Consider the following 19,672-nt stretch of genomic DNA (forward strand, 5'->3'; position numbering starts at 1 on the left):
ATTGTTCATAAATTAAAAAAAAATATATCTTTCACTAATAAGTTTATGGATATTGTCAGCTATTAGTACATTTACTTATAAGTTATAAGTTATTTCCACGCGGTAATATTCATATCTATGTTTGTATGTTGGTTTTTACTTTTTTATGTAATTTAAATTTTTAAGCGAGTTATGAGTATAAAATAAATAATAATATTACAATAATTAAAAATATAATTATTTTCGTAAGTTGAAAAATTCATAAAAATATGAAAAAAAATTTGCAATTAGGGAAACTCGATTTGCAATTGTTTGGTGGTATTTTGAAATCGATCAGACAAAGTGGAGGGCTACATGAATTTTTTTTTGTTTTGAAATTTATTTTCATTAAATATCGTAAAATTTGAACCTAGTTTGTAATTGATGATGATTCAATAAATATTATTATTATTATTATTACGATGTACGATGTAGATACATAAACTTTGTTTTACTTATCTAAATAAAAATACTAAAAATACTTACTTATAATAAATACAACTATATAATATATTCATTATTCATATATCATATACATCTCAAAATATCCCATTATACATTTATACGTAGCCACGTAGACGTATTAAAATAGATACGGAAATAATAATAATCTATACAAATATCTGAAATATCTAAAAACGTTTACAAATAGGTTCTATACAGTATATATTTACACAAAAGTTCCACGAAAATCTAAAATTTACATTTTTTAGAATTAGAATACAATATAGGTGCAGACGGTACAGTAAAACCTCTATTAATGGACACCTCTCAATAGTGGACACTTTTAAATTCCCCGGAAAAAATATATGCACATAATAGGAGTTATATAACCTTTTAATACGGTTACTCCTAATTATAGTGGACGTGGTCACAAAAAACTTATACCAAAATTAAAAATTACCTCTCATAATTAATGGACACAATACATGAACATAACGAAAATGTTTTTTAAAAAATCGGTATTTTTTTTGTCCGATATAGCAGAATACGTAATGGAACATGAAAATTATGCAAATTTGGTACAAATACAATTTGAAAGAAACCAACACAGCAACACTATAAACAATATAGTTGGAAAGGATAAGCATTAGAACGGAAAAACATTGAATAATTGAATGCTTATAGTATTCTCATTGGCTAATGGGCAATGGCTTTAATATGGCATCATAGATTTAGACTACTTAAAGGACTTTCGTAAGTAATCAACACTAATCATAAAGATTGGCATAAATAAATTATAGAACAATTGATCGTTGGAACAACTATTTTGTGGAACATAAAGTAGTGTAACTAGTGTAAGTAAAGCCCTTTTCTTCATATTAAATAACTATAATATCTAAAATATAATATTAAAATTATGATTATTAGCATTTGTACATAATTTAATACATATGAATAGTGAATACAAATTTATAATAATAAATCTTAATCACATATTCACATCTTTTATCCATCCCAAAATTGACCTTCAGACATAGATAATAAAAGATTCTTTTATTATCTATGCCTTCAGACCAATGCTAGCGCACTCTGATGAGCAATTCCGAACTACAGATCGTTGTAATTTTTGGTGTAAATATCATAGAAATGAAATTTGAATGATACGAGAGCGGGCATAGCGGCTTCACCTTATCTTTTCGGCATAGTTACATCGTGGGTACTATAATATCGAATAATACTGGCCCAAAGGCCATAGTGAGGCAGTGAGTGTTCTCGACTGATCCATAATCTTGTTCTTCGCAATGCCGCCTCCGCGATTAGTTATGAACTTATGCTTTCGTATGCAAGTTGGACAGGTGCGTCATTTCCACCGAGTTTCCATCTCCAAACGGCTGGTATTACTCGGTCCTTACAAGTTCCCGACTCCAGATCTTAGACACTTAACTGCTACAAATTTCACGTTTGTTCGACATAGCAGTGGCGATGGTCGTGGACAGCCGGAACTACTTTCTTCAGACAATCGTGAACCCGTAGATCTGACTGACGACGTTATACCAGATGCACCAGAAGTACCCATTGAAGCAGCAGTCGAACAAGTTGCAATAGTCCTGGTATACTTTTTTTTTTATATATATAAACATATTTGGAAGGGACTGTTATAATAATAATATATATATTAACATTCATACAGAATTCATTAGGTGAACAGACATTACAAAGTGCAGGACTTGGTTCGTTCACTCCTGTAGGATTATTACAAAATGCTTTAGAATTTATGCACGTCTCTTGTGGTTTACCCTGGTGGGGTGCAATTATAGCAGGTAAGCAAACATTTACCACTTTCCTAGTACCATAGGGTATAGACTACCTTAATTGTTTTTAACAAACCATGCTTTATTTTTAATATTTATAAAATAATAAAGTTTATTTATAAAATTGTATTACAATGATAAATAGTATTATAATATAGTTTTGTAATATGTTTAAAAGTGAAGTTTAAGCAACTCTACTACATTTTTAGTCTTTGGTAAAGATAGAAATTAATAATATTTTATAAATTAAAATTTACTATGAAATAAAATTAACAGATTTTAAATCTTGAGCTGTGATTATTACATCGAGATTAAAAATTGTTACACTAGTTTTAAATAGTGAATAAATGCAATTTACTGGAGATACTAATATTATAGTGATAGATAATTGTAAATTTTAGAACTGGTACATGGCACGTAGATATTCTCAAGTCTGTAGTATTAGCAAAATAGCTGACTATGGCTATTGTATAACAGGAAAGTACTGGTACTTATTAAATTATATGAACAATTAATAATAAAAGCAATTGAGTAAATATTTGATTTATACATCAATAATTATTTTCATAAAAACAATAAGCCGCTGTGAAGTTTAGTTTTTTAAAAAATATAAAAGATAAAGTTATTTATGATTATATTTATTTTTTATAGCTTACCATGCCTATTATAGTTAAACACATACATGAAATTGTTATATCAAAATAATATTATATAAAACTTATTTTTTTCTTTTAGGCACCACAATATTACGTTTATTAGTTTTTCCTTTAGTTGTTACGTCTCAACGCCATACTGCAAAAATGAATAATAATATGCCTCAGATTCAAGCATACCAAGAAAAAATGACAGAAGCTCGATTACATGGAAATCCTTATGAAAGTAAGTTATTTATTTATATTTAATATTGATAATAGAGTCATCTTAAAAATTGCTAATATAATTAGTGCACTTGTCACCTATTTAAATGTAAATTGAAAATTATTTACTCGTACTAGATTTAAAAAAATATATGATTTCATTCAAAATGTCAAAATTAGTGACATCCAACATAACATTATAAGCTTTTGTTGGTTATGTATAATAATTAATAAGCAATAATATAAATTATTAATTATTAATTATTATTATTATTTTTTGTACTTACTTTATAGCATGTTTACATTTATGTATAGAAATAAAATTTAACCTGAATTTAGTTATATTCAAGACATTTTTTTATCATTTTTACTCACCCCTCCAAAAAAAGTTTACCTATGACACCCACGCATTCAGAAATATACATTGAATCCTTGACAACTTTTTATGAAATAAAAATTAATCTAAGGCACCGGTTCTCAAGTTTTTTTCTCCTTGTAAATTTTCAAAAATCTCATGTCCCTCCCTTAAATTAGAGTTCAAACACCTTTTTTTTGTTTTAGTGTTACAAAATTACAACTAATGAATATTATCAATTTACCTGCAAAGAAGTCAATCATAAAATATTTGTATAATTGTTACCAATAGGCTACTGACCGAAAATTAATTTATTATTTTCAATTTTACCAATGGTAAAATTACATTATTATTTTAATAATAATTTTTTTTACTTAGTCACTATATTCTCTTTATGCAGCATCTAAATTTCCTTGGGTTGTTATTACTGTACTACCAGATAAAATATTATTTAAATTAATACTTAGTAGATTAATGAGATTACAGTGTCCAGTAATTTTGAATTAATTATTAATTATGTTATAACATACAGTTTCTTTTTGAATGATTTTTCTATAAAATTTAGTATGATTATTGTACAAATTTGTGTTGGGAAATTATTTTATGGATTTCTGGATAGAGAAATAACCTGGACCTGAAAATATTTTATAATTGCATTTAAGTCTAATAAAAAAAATGAAAGTCTATTATGTGTCTAATAATTTATGAAAGTATCAAAACCATTTTAATTAAATTACTATTTAGTAAAATGAAATGATTGATATTAAAATTATTATTTATTTTAGTGGCAAGAGCATCACAAGAACTTATGTTATTTATGAAAACAAATCAAGTAAACCCATTGAAGGGTATGATATTACCAGCTGTTCAAGTAATTGACATTCTATTCTAAAAATTGATCTTTAAATAATAATTATTAATATAATTTTTTTATAGTTTCCTATATTTTTAAGTATGTTTCTGGGATTAAGAGGTATGGCAATGTTACCTTTGGAAAGTTTTAAATATGGAGGTCTTTGGTGGTTCTCAGATATTACATTGCCTGACCAGTATTTCATATTGCCTGTTGTTACTGTAATCACTCTTGGTGTGACATTAGAGGTAGTATTGTAATGGGACTGTATAAATGATATATATTTACATAAATTTGTTTTTATTTTTTTAGCTTGGAGCTGATATTGGTAAACTTGCTTCCTCAGGTGTAGGATTTGGAAAATATCTCAAATATGGAGTTCGTGTATTGCCTCTTGTTGTATTTCCTTTTATTGTGAATTTTCCATGCGTGAGTATTAATTTAACTAAATGTTAATATTTTTATTTTAACCTTTTCTAAGTAATTTTGGTATTTTAAGAAATGTGATCCATAGCTTTATTAATTAACAGATAATCTATTTGTTTTTATAATTTAATTATATAAGACAAATACAATTCTATGTTAATTATTATTAACACTGGATTAAAAAATAATAGACTGTATGTTGTATAGCTTTAAAAAAATCAAATTCAATATAATTTACCAGTTTATCACTATTACTTTTATTGTTTTTAGGCAGTATGTTTATATTGGGCATCTACTAACTTTATTTCACTAGGCCAAGTATTATTTTTGAAAATTCCAAGTGTAAGGAATTATTTTAATATTGAAGAAAAGAGAAATGTAGAAAAACCAAAGTCAAAAAAGAAAGGAGTCATTGGAGAGTTTAAGGAGTGTGAGCATTTTTAATTAGTTATTTTTAACACGTAACATTAATAAAATAACATGTTCCATTTTGTTTCATAGCATGGAAAAATATGCAAGTTGTAAAAGAAATTGAAGAAAGAGAACGTTTAGATCATATGAAATTCACACAAGCCGGTCGAGCAGCACCAGTTAAGACGTTTAAATATAATCCAAAAGTTGTTGGTGGCATCAAAAAAGAAAATTAATACAAATTGTTGTAGTATAGTTAATGTTTATTTTTATATATAATATACTATTAATATATAAAATGTACTATTGTTAATGGTTATATGTATGTATATATACATGTTTTATCTTTTAGAACAGATACAAAGATTTTATGACTAAAATAGTGATTATACCTATGCATTTATTCAAGACTGTTTTTTAAAGCGGCAGCCACTTTTTTTTTGTCATATTTGTTTATTGATGGCATTATGGTGACTACCTGGTTTTAAAGTAAAAGATACTTTTAGGTGCGTTTATAAACTCATAATAGTTTAACATTAGATAATTTGTATGAATAAAACCTTAACTTTAACCAATACTTCTTAATGTATATTTAATTGTAGTGGATATTTCAGAATCTTATGTTTAACATGAGCATAATATTATTGATAATGTAATACAATTATTAACTACTAATCAAGATTTGGTTTTACGTTTAAATACTTAATTAAAATTTCAATTCAAATGTACTTCATAATTTATGATACAAATTGTAATAACATATAACATTTAAGTACATAAATGCTGCCATCACTTGTCTATGTTTAGTTTATGAAACTATGGTATGTTAATTATTTTTTGGATTTCAATACAGATAACAAGTATACAATATACATACAACATAAATCATGAACTAAGATATATATATATATATACTCAGTGACATACACAAAAAATATTTTATTCTAAGAACAAAGAACAGTTCATTTATTCCCAAATTTCTAGTGCATTAAAACAAATCAAATTATTTCCCCAATACCAATTTTAAATCCAAGATGATTATTGAAATAATTTTTATTTACCACATTAATTATTAGTTCTCAAGATATGATCAAGTGAGGTCGTGACAGTCCATTGGTGCCAAACAAAATTTTGAATGGTCAGGTGAACAGCCATTCTATTGCAATTATACCATCCACCCCACCATAATATTAGTGATTTATAGGATTGATTCATTCATTACTCATATTCACACTTGCCACCTCTAAAATTTTGGTCTTGTCATGACCAGAATTCAACCCCAAGATCAGTACCAATGCGTAACACTAATAAGTAATAACAATTTAACAATTAAGTCTTTGAATACTAGGTAATGAAACTGGATAAATATATAATCCTAAGATAAATAAATAACAATTTTAATAATATACTTGTGGAGGGCCACATAAGGCTCTGCGCACAGGCGTTGGGCGCTATCTGGTTGTTCGCCTCAACTGACTCGGGTAGTAACGACTCTGCGGCGCACAGCTTTGTCCGCCTCTACCCAGTCACGATCACTGGCCAACATCAAACATATATACCAGCCACAAACACCAGACCAACGTCCTTGCAGATGCCGGCCAAATACTCTATACTATAGTAAATATTAAAAATTATATAATGTAAATACCTACCATACAACTAAATATTGTGTTAATATAGAACAAAAAAATAGTAAGTTATTAATGAGTTAACTGTTTTAAAATTTACTAATTTATCAGATTTTTCTAAAAATAATTTCTTTGGCTTCATAAATCTAGAACTTTTTGCTTTTGTTGTCTAAATTTATTTCAATTTTAATAAAGCCTCAAACTTGATATAATTAAAAAATATTTACTATACCATATATATTATATATGGATAGTTATTAGCAAATACTTTAAAATTAGAAAATTGACGAATTTATAAGTTTTATCATAAGTAAATAGCCTGTTTAATAAGTATTTGTAACATTTTCTATTAGCACATGCAAAAAACAAGTTAACAAATTTATATATTTAAAAAATAAAAAAAATATGACAAATGTTTATTTTTTTGGATACATTACAAAAGTGTATATTTTAACAATTAAATTAATTTAAATTAATGGTCATGAATATATATAATATAATATATTAATATATTAATAAATATATATTATAATATAATATAATTCGTATAGAAATTCACAACATAACATTTATTTATTTAATGTTTCTTTATGATGGTTGTGACATCTTCATCATTCAAAAATAAATGTATAAGATGGCCATCAGCATTATTGTTTTTAAATAGTATCATCATAAATTCTGTTTTACTATTGCATAAAAGTTTCAGTTTATTTAAACTGAAATATCTCTCATCCAAACCAAGTGAACAACGTAATGTTAAGTACTTAACATTTTCTATGTGCTTAGGAAGTTGGAATAATTTTTCTACATTTATAATACTACTTCCCATATCTACCAATATTACATCCATTGAACCTTTAAACTTATTTTTTAATTCTGCACGATACCAGTGATTGTTAACCAAAGCTCCATATATGTTACAATATTTTGGTTTTTCAACAGGGTTTAAAGTTTTAATTTTACTTAATTCATTCATTACAGCACGTCTACTAGGAGAATTTACTTGAACTGTTAATATATTCATATGAATAACATTAAATACAATCACTGGAATAGGTTCGATTAGTTTGATCACATTAAAATCATCAACAAAGAGTTCAACTACACATGGTTCGCCAGTTTTTACTACAATTATAGTCATCTTTTTATTTTTATATTGTTCCATTTCATCTATAAAACTTTTTGATAAACTCTCAAACAGTTTTTTTTCTTTTTTTATAGTTGGAATGTGTAATGAACATAGTTTAATAAATGGAGGAGCCAATTTTAAATAACCAACTGCTTCATAAAATTCTGAACATTTGTCTTGTACTCCATAATCTATGAAATAACAAGTACATTCACCTCCTTCATGTATCATTAAAAGTCTTACTCTATACCATCTATGGTCAGTTATACTTTTTGCAATCGCCATTTTACCAATTTTATATTCAGTCAACGGTTCCCAAACCGTTTCATTTTCAAGTATATACTCAATTTTATTTTGTATTTCTTTGCTATCTTCAGTTTCTACATAGAATTCATTTATTGACTGAGCATAAATAAGAGTCACAACCATCTTTGCACCAGACTGATCGATTTCCTTCAAGGTTTCATATGTCTTTGGAGTAATTCCGTAAGAAATAATGTTATTTACAAATGTCTTTATACATCTATTATCCCACTTCATATTCACCAAATAGGTTTCTTTGTTATTTAAAAAAGTTACAATTACTTCAATAGATCCTAAAAAGTTAAAAATTATATCATATACATCATTTTCAATTGAAAGTATATATTCTTCGTGGTCTATATCATCAAGCATGCAATGATGTGCCATTGCTTGGTAACAAGCTATTTCGTTAGGAAGTATTTTAAGATTTGATGATAACTCAGAATTTCCATAATCAATAAAATTAACAGTGAAATTATTTTCCTCAATATTTAAAATTTTAGCTCTGTACCAAAGACCATCATTTTCATATTTAGCAGCAACTAGATCTCCGGGCAATGCGGAAATCAATATTGAATCTTCATTTTCAAGAAGTTGAAGACTTGTTGTTATTTTTTGAATAACCTGTTGATCATTTTTGTTTTGTATATAAAAGTTCTTAAATGAATAAAAATATGAAATATAGGCATCCCAACATTTACCTTCCATATTAGTCAGTTTATCACCTGGAAAGTAAAAATATTGGGAAAATGTATACTAAAATACATAATGTATGCATAATATATAGGGAACAGATTTTATTGTAATAAAGAATCCAAATATGTAAATATCAAATATCAAAATTTATTATTAGTATTGAAAACTACAAAAAATATTATTTTATAAATATAAATATTAAATAAAAGTAATAAAAATGATGTAGGTATATAAAACTATAAGTATCCCAGGACAAAGTAATGAGAAACAACGTATTAATGAGTTTCAAACAAAAAATTATGACAGTTTGGATGGAGACTCTTGTGTTGACTAAAACAACGTTCCACATCAACGGATGTGATAGGGACATAGTTCATATTTATTATATCTACTTTATCAGAAGGAGTAAAAATTCAATATCAAGAGATCTTTTTTGGTTTTTTTCTTATTAAAACATGTCAAATGAACTAATTTAGGAAAAAATGCTACCAAAATACTATTGGCTTTAAGCAATATTATAAAGAATAGCATAGATCAAAAATAAAAATATATTTTCATACTCGACACCATTTGGCCATAGTAAGTTGCAGGTAAATAAGAACGTAAATTACATTTATATATCATAGAATATTTAGTCGCCGTAAAAAATTAATGAAAAAAATTGAAAATTACTAAAATTGTAAAATAAATTTGAATTTATTTCATTTAAAACGATCTAAATCATAAACATTTTTTATTAGATTTTAAATAGGTACCTCATTTCAATAAAAATATGTACTGACAATAAAATCCATTCCCTAATAATACATGATATACATTAATTCAATTTTAATTAATAATATTAGTTCATATTATTCAATCAGTGGCGGCTTGTGGTATGGTGCACAGAAGCACGTGAACCACCCAAAAAATTATTAGATTCCTAGAGTAACATATAATTGATTATTATGCAAATGGTCTGTAATATAAAAAATATATATTAATAAAAAAAATGTTTTTGCAGCTTTTATGTTAAGAAATGTGTCTATAAATGATAAAATAATTTCGCGGAGCACAAATTGTTTTTGCTCCGGGTAGCCGTGTAAAATTAGTTACATGCCTCGACGCGTCGGTTAGTAATACATGGCAATTTGGAGCACATTTAATGTGTGTACCAAACGTCCAAACCTATGTTGACGAGGTCTACCAATCCCGGAAATGACATGTATTTAATAAAATATAATATTTATACTTACATGTGTCGAAGCAATATGATGAACTATACGACAATATTACAACACAACTCTAATAACTATACAACGACTATATTATATATTCATTTTACTATCGCGCGAAACACAAAAAAAAGCGAATCCTAAGTGTCGATAAACGAAATTCTTAATACAAACTGCACGATACGCAATCGTTATGATTGCACTCATCAAGCGTGCACATCACCACACCATAATTATATAACATAATTATCGATACTAATATGCGGTACAAGTACAACTAAGTACAAGCGATTGTGACGAGTGACTGAGTGTCTGAGTGAATAGTGAATACTGACGTTTGACGAAATGATGAACGACGATAATACAATATTAAATTATTATCGTTTATCATTCTATATTTATATTTTACATTTCAAATGTAGGTAACGATCAACTTCGATGTGATAATAGATTTAACGGTAATTTTATTTTATTTATGATATTCGGGTGTAATTTATACCTTGGCGACGATCTAATAATAGAACAAATAACAATGGTTGAATGGTCTTATACTCTAATGGTTTATATTGTTTATAGTTGTATACACAATTATTTTTTTTTGTAGTTGAGTACAGACAGTACAGTTAGGGCTAAAGTACACTTTACCAACCCCCTCACAATTTTCAAATTTATTTTTTCAGACGACTTGTTTTTTTATGCTTAAAACGATGGTGTATTTTTTTTCCCGGAAACCATTATTTTGGAAGTTATAGCCTTCCAAAGTTTGCGATTTTACGTTTATGTGCTTGCGCGCAACGCTACTTGACTGCCACGCGCAGCGCCTGTAAGAAATATTTTTAGTCATTTTTTGGGTGAATAATATTATGAATCACGTCATTATTAAGGTGAAATATAAACTATAGTTGAGTATCTAATTAGACTAGGTATATTATTATATGTGCTTTTTAACAACTTTGTTTAATTCTGAGGCCTACCCAAGGTGGTTTTACACAGCAAATCGAGGGATATTTTCAATTTGCGGAGCGGAGCTGCAAACTGTGTAATCACTGCCCATACTGCGGCAGTAAAGTAGTGGTGTTGCGCGAATGCGTATAAACGTAAAATCGCAAACTTTGGAAGGCTATAACTTCCAAAATAATGGTTTTCGGAAAAAAAAATACACCATCGTTTTAAGCATAAAAAACAAGTCGTCTGAAAAAAAAAATTTGAAAATCGTGAGAGGGTTGGTTAAGTGCATTTGTTCCACAGTTAGTACTGGTAGTACTACTGTTTGCTCTCTTTAAATTAGTGTGGGAAATAAATTTATACGCATTAGTGCATTACTATTAATTTTCTAATGGTGTTACGTTTAAACGTTTTTAGTGTTGTAAATTGTGTAAGCAACAGGTGATTTTTTTGTGACTTCAACTAGTTCAACTGCTGTGCAAGGAGCATAGGCGGAGCTTGATAAATTTAGTTATGGGGGGAGGGCTCACACACGCATTTCGAGCGTCAAAATAGCCTTTACAAGAATTAGAACCATTCAAGGTATATTAACTTTAGGAAAACAAAAAATGTACACAATTTAAAGAATAATATTATCTGTGTTCTCTCAGAGAGGTATTTTATAATAACGTAAAAAATGAGTATGTTATTAGCTTTTAAATGTTGGTGGTTTTTGTACATTTTCAAAAAATTATATAAAATCGTCAAAATAAGATATTAAAAAAAACTCTCTGAAAGAACACAGATAATTTTGTACTTTATAATGTGTTGAAATTTGGTGTTCTTAACATTACTATAGGATGCAGGGTTATTTTCTCGCAAAACAAGTTTAATGAACAAAGTTGCGCTAGTAAGTATAAATGTTGACGTAGCATGTGCTGCCACAACTGTGCAGCGAATAAAATCATTCATGCTATTCTACTTGTGTACGGGTGGTAAAGCAGCGTGCCCGTCTTGCGAGCTACTAATGACTATTTTATTCTAGTTTTCCAAGAATACGACGACATAATTTAATTATTGATATTACATGCATTCCATATAGCCCACTATAAACTATTTCTAATAAATAACTACAATATTGAATGTACTCAAAAATGTATATTTACTATACAAATATACAATAGACTGTAAATCTAAAGATATTATATTATGAAATCTAAAAATAAATAGCCATTGCCACGGGTACTTTAAAGTTTAAATAGTGTACAGAAAACACCAAAATATAAATACAATATTAAACATCATAGACCTTAGTTATTTGTCTCTAGCGCTATTATTCGCTATTACTCGAGACTAGAAATTTAGAGGCGGTACAGTTATTATAGTAATCCTTTTTTTTTTTTGGTGCAGTTATTAAACATATTGATTTGCATATTTTCAATATTATTTTTAAAAAGTTAAAACATGTTACCAAAAAAAAATCGTGCTCAAAAACACGAGTATAAAATAAAAGCTATCCTATTTAGTTGGAAATAATCTTTTTTATGTATTGTAAAAACAAAAAAATAAAAATCAGCCAGCGTTTAGCAAGTGGCATCTTATTATATATTTCAATACAAATATGAACAAATAAATTAAAATGTATTAATGTATTGCATATAGTATTGTAATATTACAACAAATACTAAAATAAAGAAACTGATGTAGAAGAAATAACTTTTAACTGTTTTATTAAATAATATTTTAAATTGAAACTAGGTAGAAAAAAAATACTGTTATTTATTATACCTTTTAAGTAGTGGTAATTGGTCAAAAAGTCGTGTTTTAAAAAAAGTTGGACAAAAAGTCTGAGTACATTTTTAGTGTTGGACAAAAACACTGAAAATACAAAATATTCTATATAATTATTAATTAATATTTATTTTAAAAATTTAAAAAAATTTGTAGATATTATATAATATTACACATATTATATCATTATATTTTTTTTTATATTTTTATTTAAAATTATATAATTTATTATTAATTTTAAATTTTAATATAGGTACATAGATCAATTTATTTAAAAATATTAACACACAATCACACGATATCTTAGGAACAACAATATCAAAATTTGTTTGTAACTAAATGTATAATATTAATTTAAATTTAACTATCAAGTATTATTCTTTATTCTTTATACATACCTATTATAATAAGAAATAATACAGAATTCAGATAGCTGTACCCTGTATGTCATGCGAATTAAACGTTAAATTCCTCCCTTTACCATGGACGCCCATAGTTACGCAACTAGGATTTAATAGTCCTAGAAAACCAAAGTTAAAAATAACTTGAAGGCTAACTAAGGCTAAAAAGTAAAACCTTATAGGGGGCTAAATACAAATACAGGCGTGCTAAGCCCCCCTATACCCCCCTAGTTACGCTGATGCCTTTTACAAACCTTATACCGTTCATAAAAATGATAAATATTTTAATAAAAACAGTGTTAAAATTGTTTAATCTTTAATTCATTAAATTTGAATAAGTTTAATATATTTATTTTTAAACAAGTATCTTAAGTAGTATAAAATATAATACAATATATTTAATTCATTTTTATTATTTATAGGAGTACGGAGTAGGTACTAATGTACTATTTTGTATATATTATTTGTTATTTTGTTTTAATTATAAACGTATTATTATGTACGTTAGTTTTTACCTTTTAAAAGAAACTTTGAATTTGTGTTTGAGAAATAGTTTGTTTTTATTTATTAATTTTTTCTCAGATTTTTTGCAAAATTTAGCGCTATTTAACTAAATTTGGTTTTATAAAAAAAACGCTGTTAACAAAAATGTACGTTTGTTTTTCAGTCTATATACTATAATATGACTTGACAAGTCTGACAAGACTGACTACGACTACGGTCTACAGGTACGGTGTCCCTGCAGCGTCAAAGAGTGGAACAGCACGGCGTCATGACGCAGCGTCTAGACGCTTATTACCTATGTCCAGACCGGTAGTTGATGCTAGACGCCGCGTCTGGACGCTGCAGGGAAATAAAATTGTACCTTACGAGAATCGAGACCGGGAGGACGAGAGACGAATAATAAAATAATAGATAGTATAATAAAAATTAAAAACAGTTGCTTAGTAGTGTATAAATAAATCATTTGAAACTATTAATAAAACATTTAATAATCTGTTGGTTATAAATTTATAATACAACTATACAGACACAAACACGATTATGTATCAAATAATAATACGATAATAAGAACGAAAATAGAAATGCATTGGTTATCCGAGCTCTTTAATAACACTAATAAATAATAATATATTATATATTTATATTACTATTATTATTATTTTGTTACCATAATTTCAATGATTATTAATAATTCATCCTAAAATTTAGAATACATTAGAAGACATCAAAACTTTCATTTTAGTCGTTGAAAAATTGTAACCCCTAAAAAAAATTGCCTCCGAGGGCAACTGCCACCTTGGCCACCCCTTAACCCAGCACTTTGTACCTATCAATATTAGATTACTTGTCAAGAGGTCAATCATTATAAAATACTTATAAAATTATTATCAATGGACGACCTTCCGAAAATTAATTTATTGTTTTCAATTTTACTGATTGTAAAATGGCATAATTATTTGAATAACAAAATTCTCGTTATTTAATCTAAATTCCCCTCTGGTAGAATTCCCTTCCATCCATTGCTAGGGAATCAATGATAGAGACGACCATTTCTGGCAATCTGTTTTCGTGTACACATTATATCATTGAATTTAAATTTAACTCGCCTATACCACTATAACAGTGACCCACTCGACACTTGTACAACACAGCGGTATCCACTTATCTACCTTTTTTTTCTTCCACTTATAAATTAAGTATTAAGAGAACGTAATATTCGCATGTGTTGTTTCCGTCTTACGAAGTTACGAATGAAAAACATAGCACATTTGCGTTCAGCGGAATCAATTTTATGCAGTTAGCGTTAATATTTGAGTTAATTTACTTATTATTAAACTTAAAATTCACACTAATGGCGCACTAATGTTTGGCCGAAAAAAAAATTGAAAATTGTTGTTTTTTCCATGAGGGAGGGCTGGGGAACATTTCTCTAGCCCCCCTTCTCTATTTTTAAATTTATGGTTAAACCGGTATCGCACAAATTCTGAAAGTATAGTCACACAAATTCACACTAATGGTACACTAATGTTTGGCCGAAAAAAAATTTGAAAATTTAAAAAAGGGGGGCTGGGGAAATGTTCGTAAATTTGAGTTCAGCAGAATCCATTTTATGCTGTTTGCTTTAATACTGACGGAGTAAATTTACTTATTATTCAATTTAAAGGTAAGAACATTATCTAGGGACTAGGACATCATGTAAGCATGAATTGAAATAATTTTAAACTGAGTTATAACTTATAGGCGTTATAGCTATGTAAGATATTAAAATAATAAAATGCTTATAACGTTATAACTCGTATTTTAATATTTAGATCAAATTATATTATAAATTAAATATTACGATTAAAAATCATTTTTTAATTTGTAAATTACGATATTATATGAAAAAACAATAACTGTTTTCATAAGAACTGAAAGACCACCTGTTTAGTGCTAACAAATACGGCGTTAAGATATACAAGAAGTAAAATAGTTTATTCAGTTGTGCAACATCTATTGGTTTTTGCATATTTGACGCACAAACACAAAGTTAAGCTATATAGACATATATAAGAATTACTTTAGTATATTTTAAAACTTATCTTTATAAAATTTATTCGTCCGTGTTAGAAGTAACTGCGTTAAAAACATTGTGTTTATCAAACCTAAAAATGACGATTAATACGTTTGAATTTTCCAAAGGCATTATAATTGTCATAGTGTATAATATGATAATTTTAACTTCAATAAAATGCAATGATAACTTAACCGTTCCGGATTATGGTATGCATTATGACACTATATAGTTACATACAATAAAATTGTGTTAATAATAATGTAATATCTTTAGATATTTTGTGAGATGTTTATTTCAGACTATAGAACTCTATATTATTTAAGTAAATATAGCATTAAAAAGTATCAAATTACTTTTGTTTTATTTAGACACGAAACTCATAGTAAACGGTAACACATCGTATTTTGATTATCATTTTCGAAGTGCTCAAAACCGTAAGTCAATTCTCAGTTGATAATTTTATACATCTTGTTGAAGACTATTATTCTGCATTTAAATATTTCTTACCAAAAAATACGCAATGTGAAGAAATATTTTTTATTATAATTTATAATACTCACTTATAAGGAAAATAAATATCATCACATATTAATGATTAAAAATGAAAAATTTTGTTCTTTTTAAATTCAATAAAATAAAACGAGAATTATGGAATTGTTTAACTGTTATTTTACTTTTTTAAATTAATTGTTTCTCTAAATTTATCAAAAGAATTTTTATTGTTTTAGCGGGTCAACTGAAAATAAGCCCAATAGGTTATTTCTCTTCAATTTATAGTAAGTTTTTCAAAATCATATTTAATTCTAGAGGTACATTATGTCATAAAGTTTGTGCTGTTATTTAATATCTTTCGAAAAAATCACTGGGTTTTTACGGATTAAGTGTATGTAATACATAGAAATTGTATAATTTGATTTATAATAGTTTTATATATTATATTTAACCATTATTCGTAACAATCGTACCTATAATATAATCAGTGTTGTATTATTAATATATTTGTAATATATATTTTAAATTATTTATTATAGATTGTCCATACACAGGTTTGTGCTTAATATTTAATATTAGAAATTGCAGTTGATACAATTTTAATTTCCAATAAATGAAATTATAGTGAAACAGACTGATTTCAAATAGATATTTTCTTTATTACGTCCATTCAATTGATTAAACGTAAAAAAACTTAAGAAATCAATTACCAAATCAGTTTCCTCAACATTTTGTTATTGACATTTAATACCTATTAATTTAGCTGCCTTAAATTTTGTTTTGCATTTATAAGAAAACACACATATCACCAATTGACCTTAAACAATTTGATTTTTTATGGTTATCCAATTCAATAATTATATATTTATATGATTGAACATTTTTACAGTTATTGGTAGTGTATTTTTTGATTCGCTCAAATACAAAAATCAAAATTAAATTAATAACTATTTTTGCATAGTACTTATTTATTAAATCAATATTTTTAAGATAGAAAGCTTATAAAAAATTAAAATTAAAGAATAGATATTATTAATATTTTATTAACTACATAAAATAAATTTAATTTCTTTAAAGTTGTTTTAATAAATGTATCTACTTAACTAGACTTTTATTGGGCATTATACTATAATGGAGTAGACATGTTTTAAGTAAATTAAACTTGTATGAAGAAATGCATCTCATGAGATTTTGAGTTATTGAATTCGAAATTAACTTCTCTTTCTGTAATAAATTGTAAGGTTTTGTTATAAATAAAAACATATACGACTATACGAGTACGTGCATTTAGATAGATACACATAAAAATTGAACACATACCTAAATAATAAATTTCTATGCATATTATGAACAAATATTTTACTGATTAATTAAAATATACATCGATTCTACTAGAGATTGTTAATAATTATGTATCTAATATATAAAAATCTCATGTCACAATGTTGAAAATGTTTGTTACCAAACTCCTCTGAAACGGCTGGACTGATTTTCATGAAATATTGTGAGTATATTAATTAGGTCTCACAGAGTGATCTTAACTATTTTTTATACCCTTAGGTGTAAAGGATAGTTCAACACAAAGGGTTGAAATCAGTAAAAAAAAAAAATAATAATCACGCGTTCCACGGCTACTAGAATATTATTTTTATGTTTGTATTTTATCGGCGTATAGATATGAATTGCTCTAAAGCGTAAGACACTGACTAGCTCAATTATATTGTCTCTTTATTATATTTAAAGGGTGTGCGGTTATTTAATCGATTATTCAAATAATAGATTATTTTTAACGAATGATATATAATCGGTTAATCGATTGAAAAAATGCAACTGTAGACGGGACAGTTAGGTTATATTGATATGTCAAAGATATCAACTATACAACAAATCAGAAAACCAAAAAGAGTTTTTATCCTTACGCTAAAATTTGTTAGCATTGTTAGCATTATAATTTATAGGCAACCAAACTTAACACGGCTGCATTTTGTACGGGCGTTGATCGTTTGGGCGAATGACCTTGAATATGGTCATTAATAGTCAATAGATATATCATTTTCATGTTGTAACTTAATTTATATTTATATCTTAATATATTTAATTTTTAGTATTGCCAGAAGTAGGTTTAGGATGTGGTGGTTATACAGAATATATTTTAAAATTGAACGAATTAAGTAAGTTTTTATATATTTTAGATTAGATTATACGTCTATTATTATTGAAATTTGTCTTTTGAAAGGCGAAATGTTACATTGTTGCATTTATAATATGTACTTGGTCAATAAAAATTATTTATTAGTAATGATCACAGTCACGGTGTAGTTAATGTATAGTGTATTAATAAAATTTAGTATAACTCGGAGTAATTAACATCAATCCCAAGTCGGTAGAACTAGATCAGTGGTTCTTAACCTTTTTTGGTTTAGCGTCCCTTTATCGTAATAACTAACTACTAACGCCCCCCTCATGCAAAATCAAATTTTCTTCTTATAAATATAAATATATATTTATTTATTCATCAGTTATTCATTCACTATTATAAACAAGACGTTTCCTATTGATACGTACAATTCGATTAGATAACATGCTGTATGACATTGTATAGCGTATTCAATTACAACTATTCTGAATTCACGATCAATTATTCGTATTGTTGTTATATAATATTGAAAATTTGTATAATTTTTAATCTCCGAGTTTGAAAAAGCTCAACGCCCCCTTCAAAATTATCGCCCCCCCCGGTGATACCGAAATTCCCCCAAGGGGGCGGTACCACCTCCGTTAAGAACCACTGAGCTATAGATGAACACATCATTCCATACACCGTAAAATCTAACCAGTGCCTTTTCTTTATAACTATTAGACATTAGTGAACTAGAGAACAAGAGGCTATAGAGCACTCACGGCATTTTGCCTAAATGTTGCGGTAGTCGCACAAAGTAATCATGATTCGTGGGTTTTGTTTTGTTCTGGAGGTTGTTTTCTAGCTAATTTGTAATATCTGGGTTAGATTAGGTGTGTTCATAGATTTAGAATTACCATGGTTAAGTAAAGAGGGTATGGTATTTATAAAAATCTAAAATATACTAATTACCTAACTTGATATACATTTATCTAATATGTATAAACATATTCTTCACCCTTAATTAAAATCAATATAAATATCTTTCGCTCTTAAACTGCACTCATCACATTACATATAGTTTAAAATAAGCATGCCATTAGTATGAATTTGCTTGATTATTTTTTGAATTTGTAAGATTCTTATTTACTTGTTATTTATAAAAAGAATTTAAGAGGGTCTTGCATAATGTTATCCGAACAAGTGAAATAATATGAAATGACTTAAGTTATTCGACCAT

At 27.0% G+C, this 19,672-nt stretch overlaps 3 protein-coding genes across 3 annotated transcripts; 2 read left to right on the forward strand and 1 right to left on the reverse strand.

Moving 5' to 3' along the window:
* The first annotated feature begins 1,569 nt into the window (after positions 1 to 1,569).
* On the forward strand, positions 1,570 to 5,583 carry LOC132921985 (mitochondrial inner membrane protein OXA1L). Its single transcript, XM_060985256.1, has 8 exons — positions 1,570 to 2,072; positions 2,153 to 2,282; positions 3,009 to 3,152; positions 4,271 to 4,356; positions 4,422 to 4,586; positions 4,651 to 4,767; positions 5,035 to 5,194; positions 5,266 to 5,583. Exons 1-8 carry the CDS (start codon positions 1,764 to 1,766, stop codon positions 5,409 to 5,411), a joined length of 1,257 nt encoding a protein of 418 aa, XP_060841239.1. The 5' UTR covers positions 1,570 to 1,763; the 3' UTR covers positions 5,412 to 5,583.
* Positions 5,584 to 7,329: 1,746 nt separating this feature from the next.
* Positions 7,330 to 10,486, reverse strand: LOC132923104 (maternal protein tudor-like). Its single transcript, XM_060986926.1, has 2 exons — positions 10,167 to 10,486; positions 7,330 to 8,960 (listed from the first exon to the last, which is right to left on the reverse strand). Exon 2 carries the CDS (start codon positions 8,941 to 8,943, stop codon positions 7,381 to 7,383), a length of 1,563 nt encoding a protein of 520 aa, XP_060842909.1. The 5' UTR covers positions 8,944 to 8,960; positions 10,167 to 10,486; the 3' UTR covers positions 7,330 to 7,380.
* A 5,330-nt stretch (positions 10,487 to 15,816) lies between these two features.
* LOC132920976 (uncharacterized) lies at positions 15,817 to 18,525 on the forward strand. The gene is made up of 5 exons (XM_060983748.1): positions 15,817 to 16,027; positions 16,190 to 16,255; positions 16,550 to 16,597; positions 16,853 to 16,867; positions 18,419 to 18,525. Exons 1-5 carry the CDS (start codon positions 15,916 to 15,918, stop codon positions 18,508 to 18,510), a joined length of 333 nt encoding a protein of 110 aa, XP_060839731.1. The 5' UTR covers positions 15,817 to 15,915; the 3' UTR covers positions 18,511 to 18,525.
* The last annotated feature ends 1,147 nt before the right edge of the window (positions 18,526 to 19,672 follow it).

This window comes from Rhopalosiphum padi, chromosome 2 (genome assembly GCF_020882245.1).
Source record: "Rhopalosiphum padi isolate XX-2018 chromosome 2, ASM2088224v1, whole genome shotgun sequence".
Lineage (NCBI taxonomy): Eukaryota > Metazoa > Arthropoda > Insecta > Hemiptera > Aphididae > Rhopalosiphum > Rhopalosiphum padi.

What these genes read in the sequence shown, in the direction of transcription:
- LOC132921985 (XM_060985256.1), top strand. Translation starts at nt 1,764, where the DNA reads ATGCCGCCTCCGCGATTAGTTATGAACTTATGCTTTCGTATGCAAGTT. An exon ending in TGATATTACCAGCTGTTCAA is followed by an intron (nt 4,357 to 4,421) that starts GTAATTGACATT and finishes ATTTTTTTATAG; the next exon opens with TTTCCTATATTTTTAAGTAT. An exon ending in TTATTGTGAATTTTCCATGC is followed by an intron (nt 4,768 to 5,034) that starts GTGAGTATTAAT and finishes TATTGTTTTTAG; the next exon opens with GCAGTATGTTTATATTGGGC.
- LOC132923104 (XM_060986926.1), bottom strand. Translation starts at nt 8,943, where the DNA reads ATGGAAGGTAAATGTTGGGATGCCTATATTTCATATTTTTATTCATTT.
- LOC132920976 (XM_060983748.1), top strand. Translation starts at nt 15,916, where the DNA reads ATGACGATTAATACGTTTGAATTTTCCAAAGGCATTATAATTGTCATA. An exon ending in CTTAACCGTTCCGGATTATG is followed by an intron (nt 16,028 to 16,189) that starts GTATGCATTATG and finishes TGTTTTATTTAG; the next exon opens with ACACGAAACTCATAGTAAAC. An exon ending in TTTTCGAAGTGCTCAAAACC is followed by an intron (nt 16,256 to 16,549) that starts GTAAGTCAATTC and finishes TTATTGTTTTAG; the next exon opens with CGGGTCAACTGAAAATAAGC.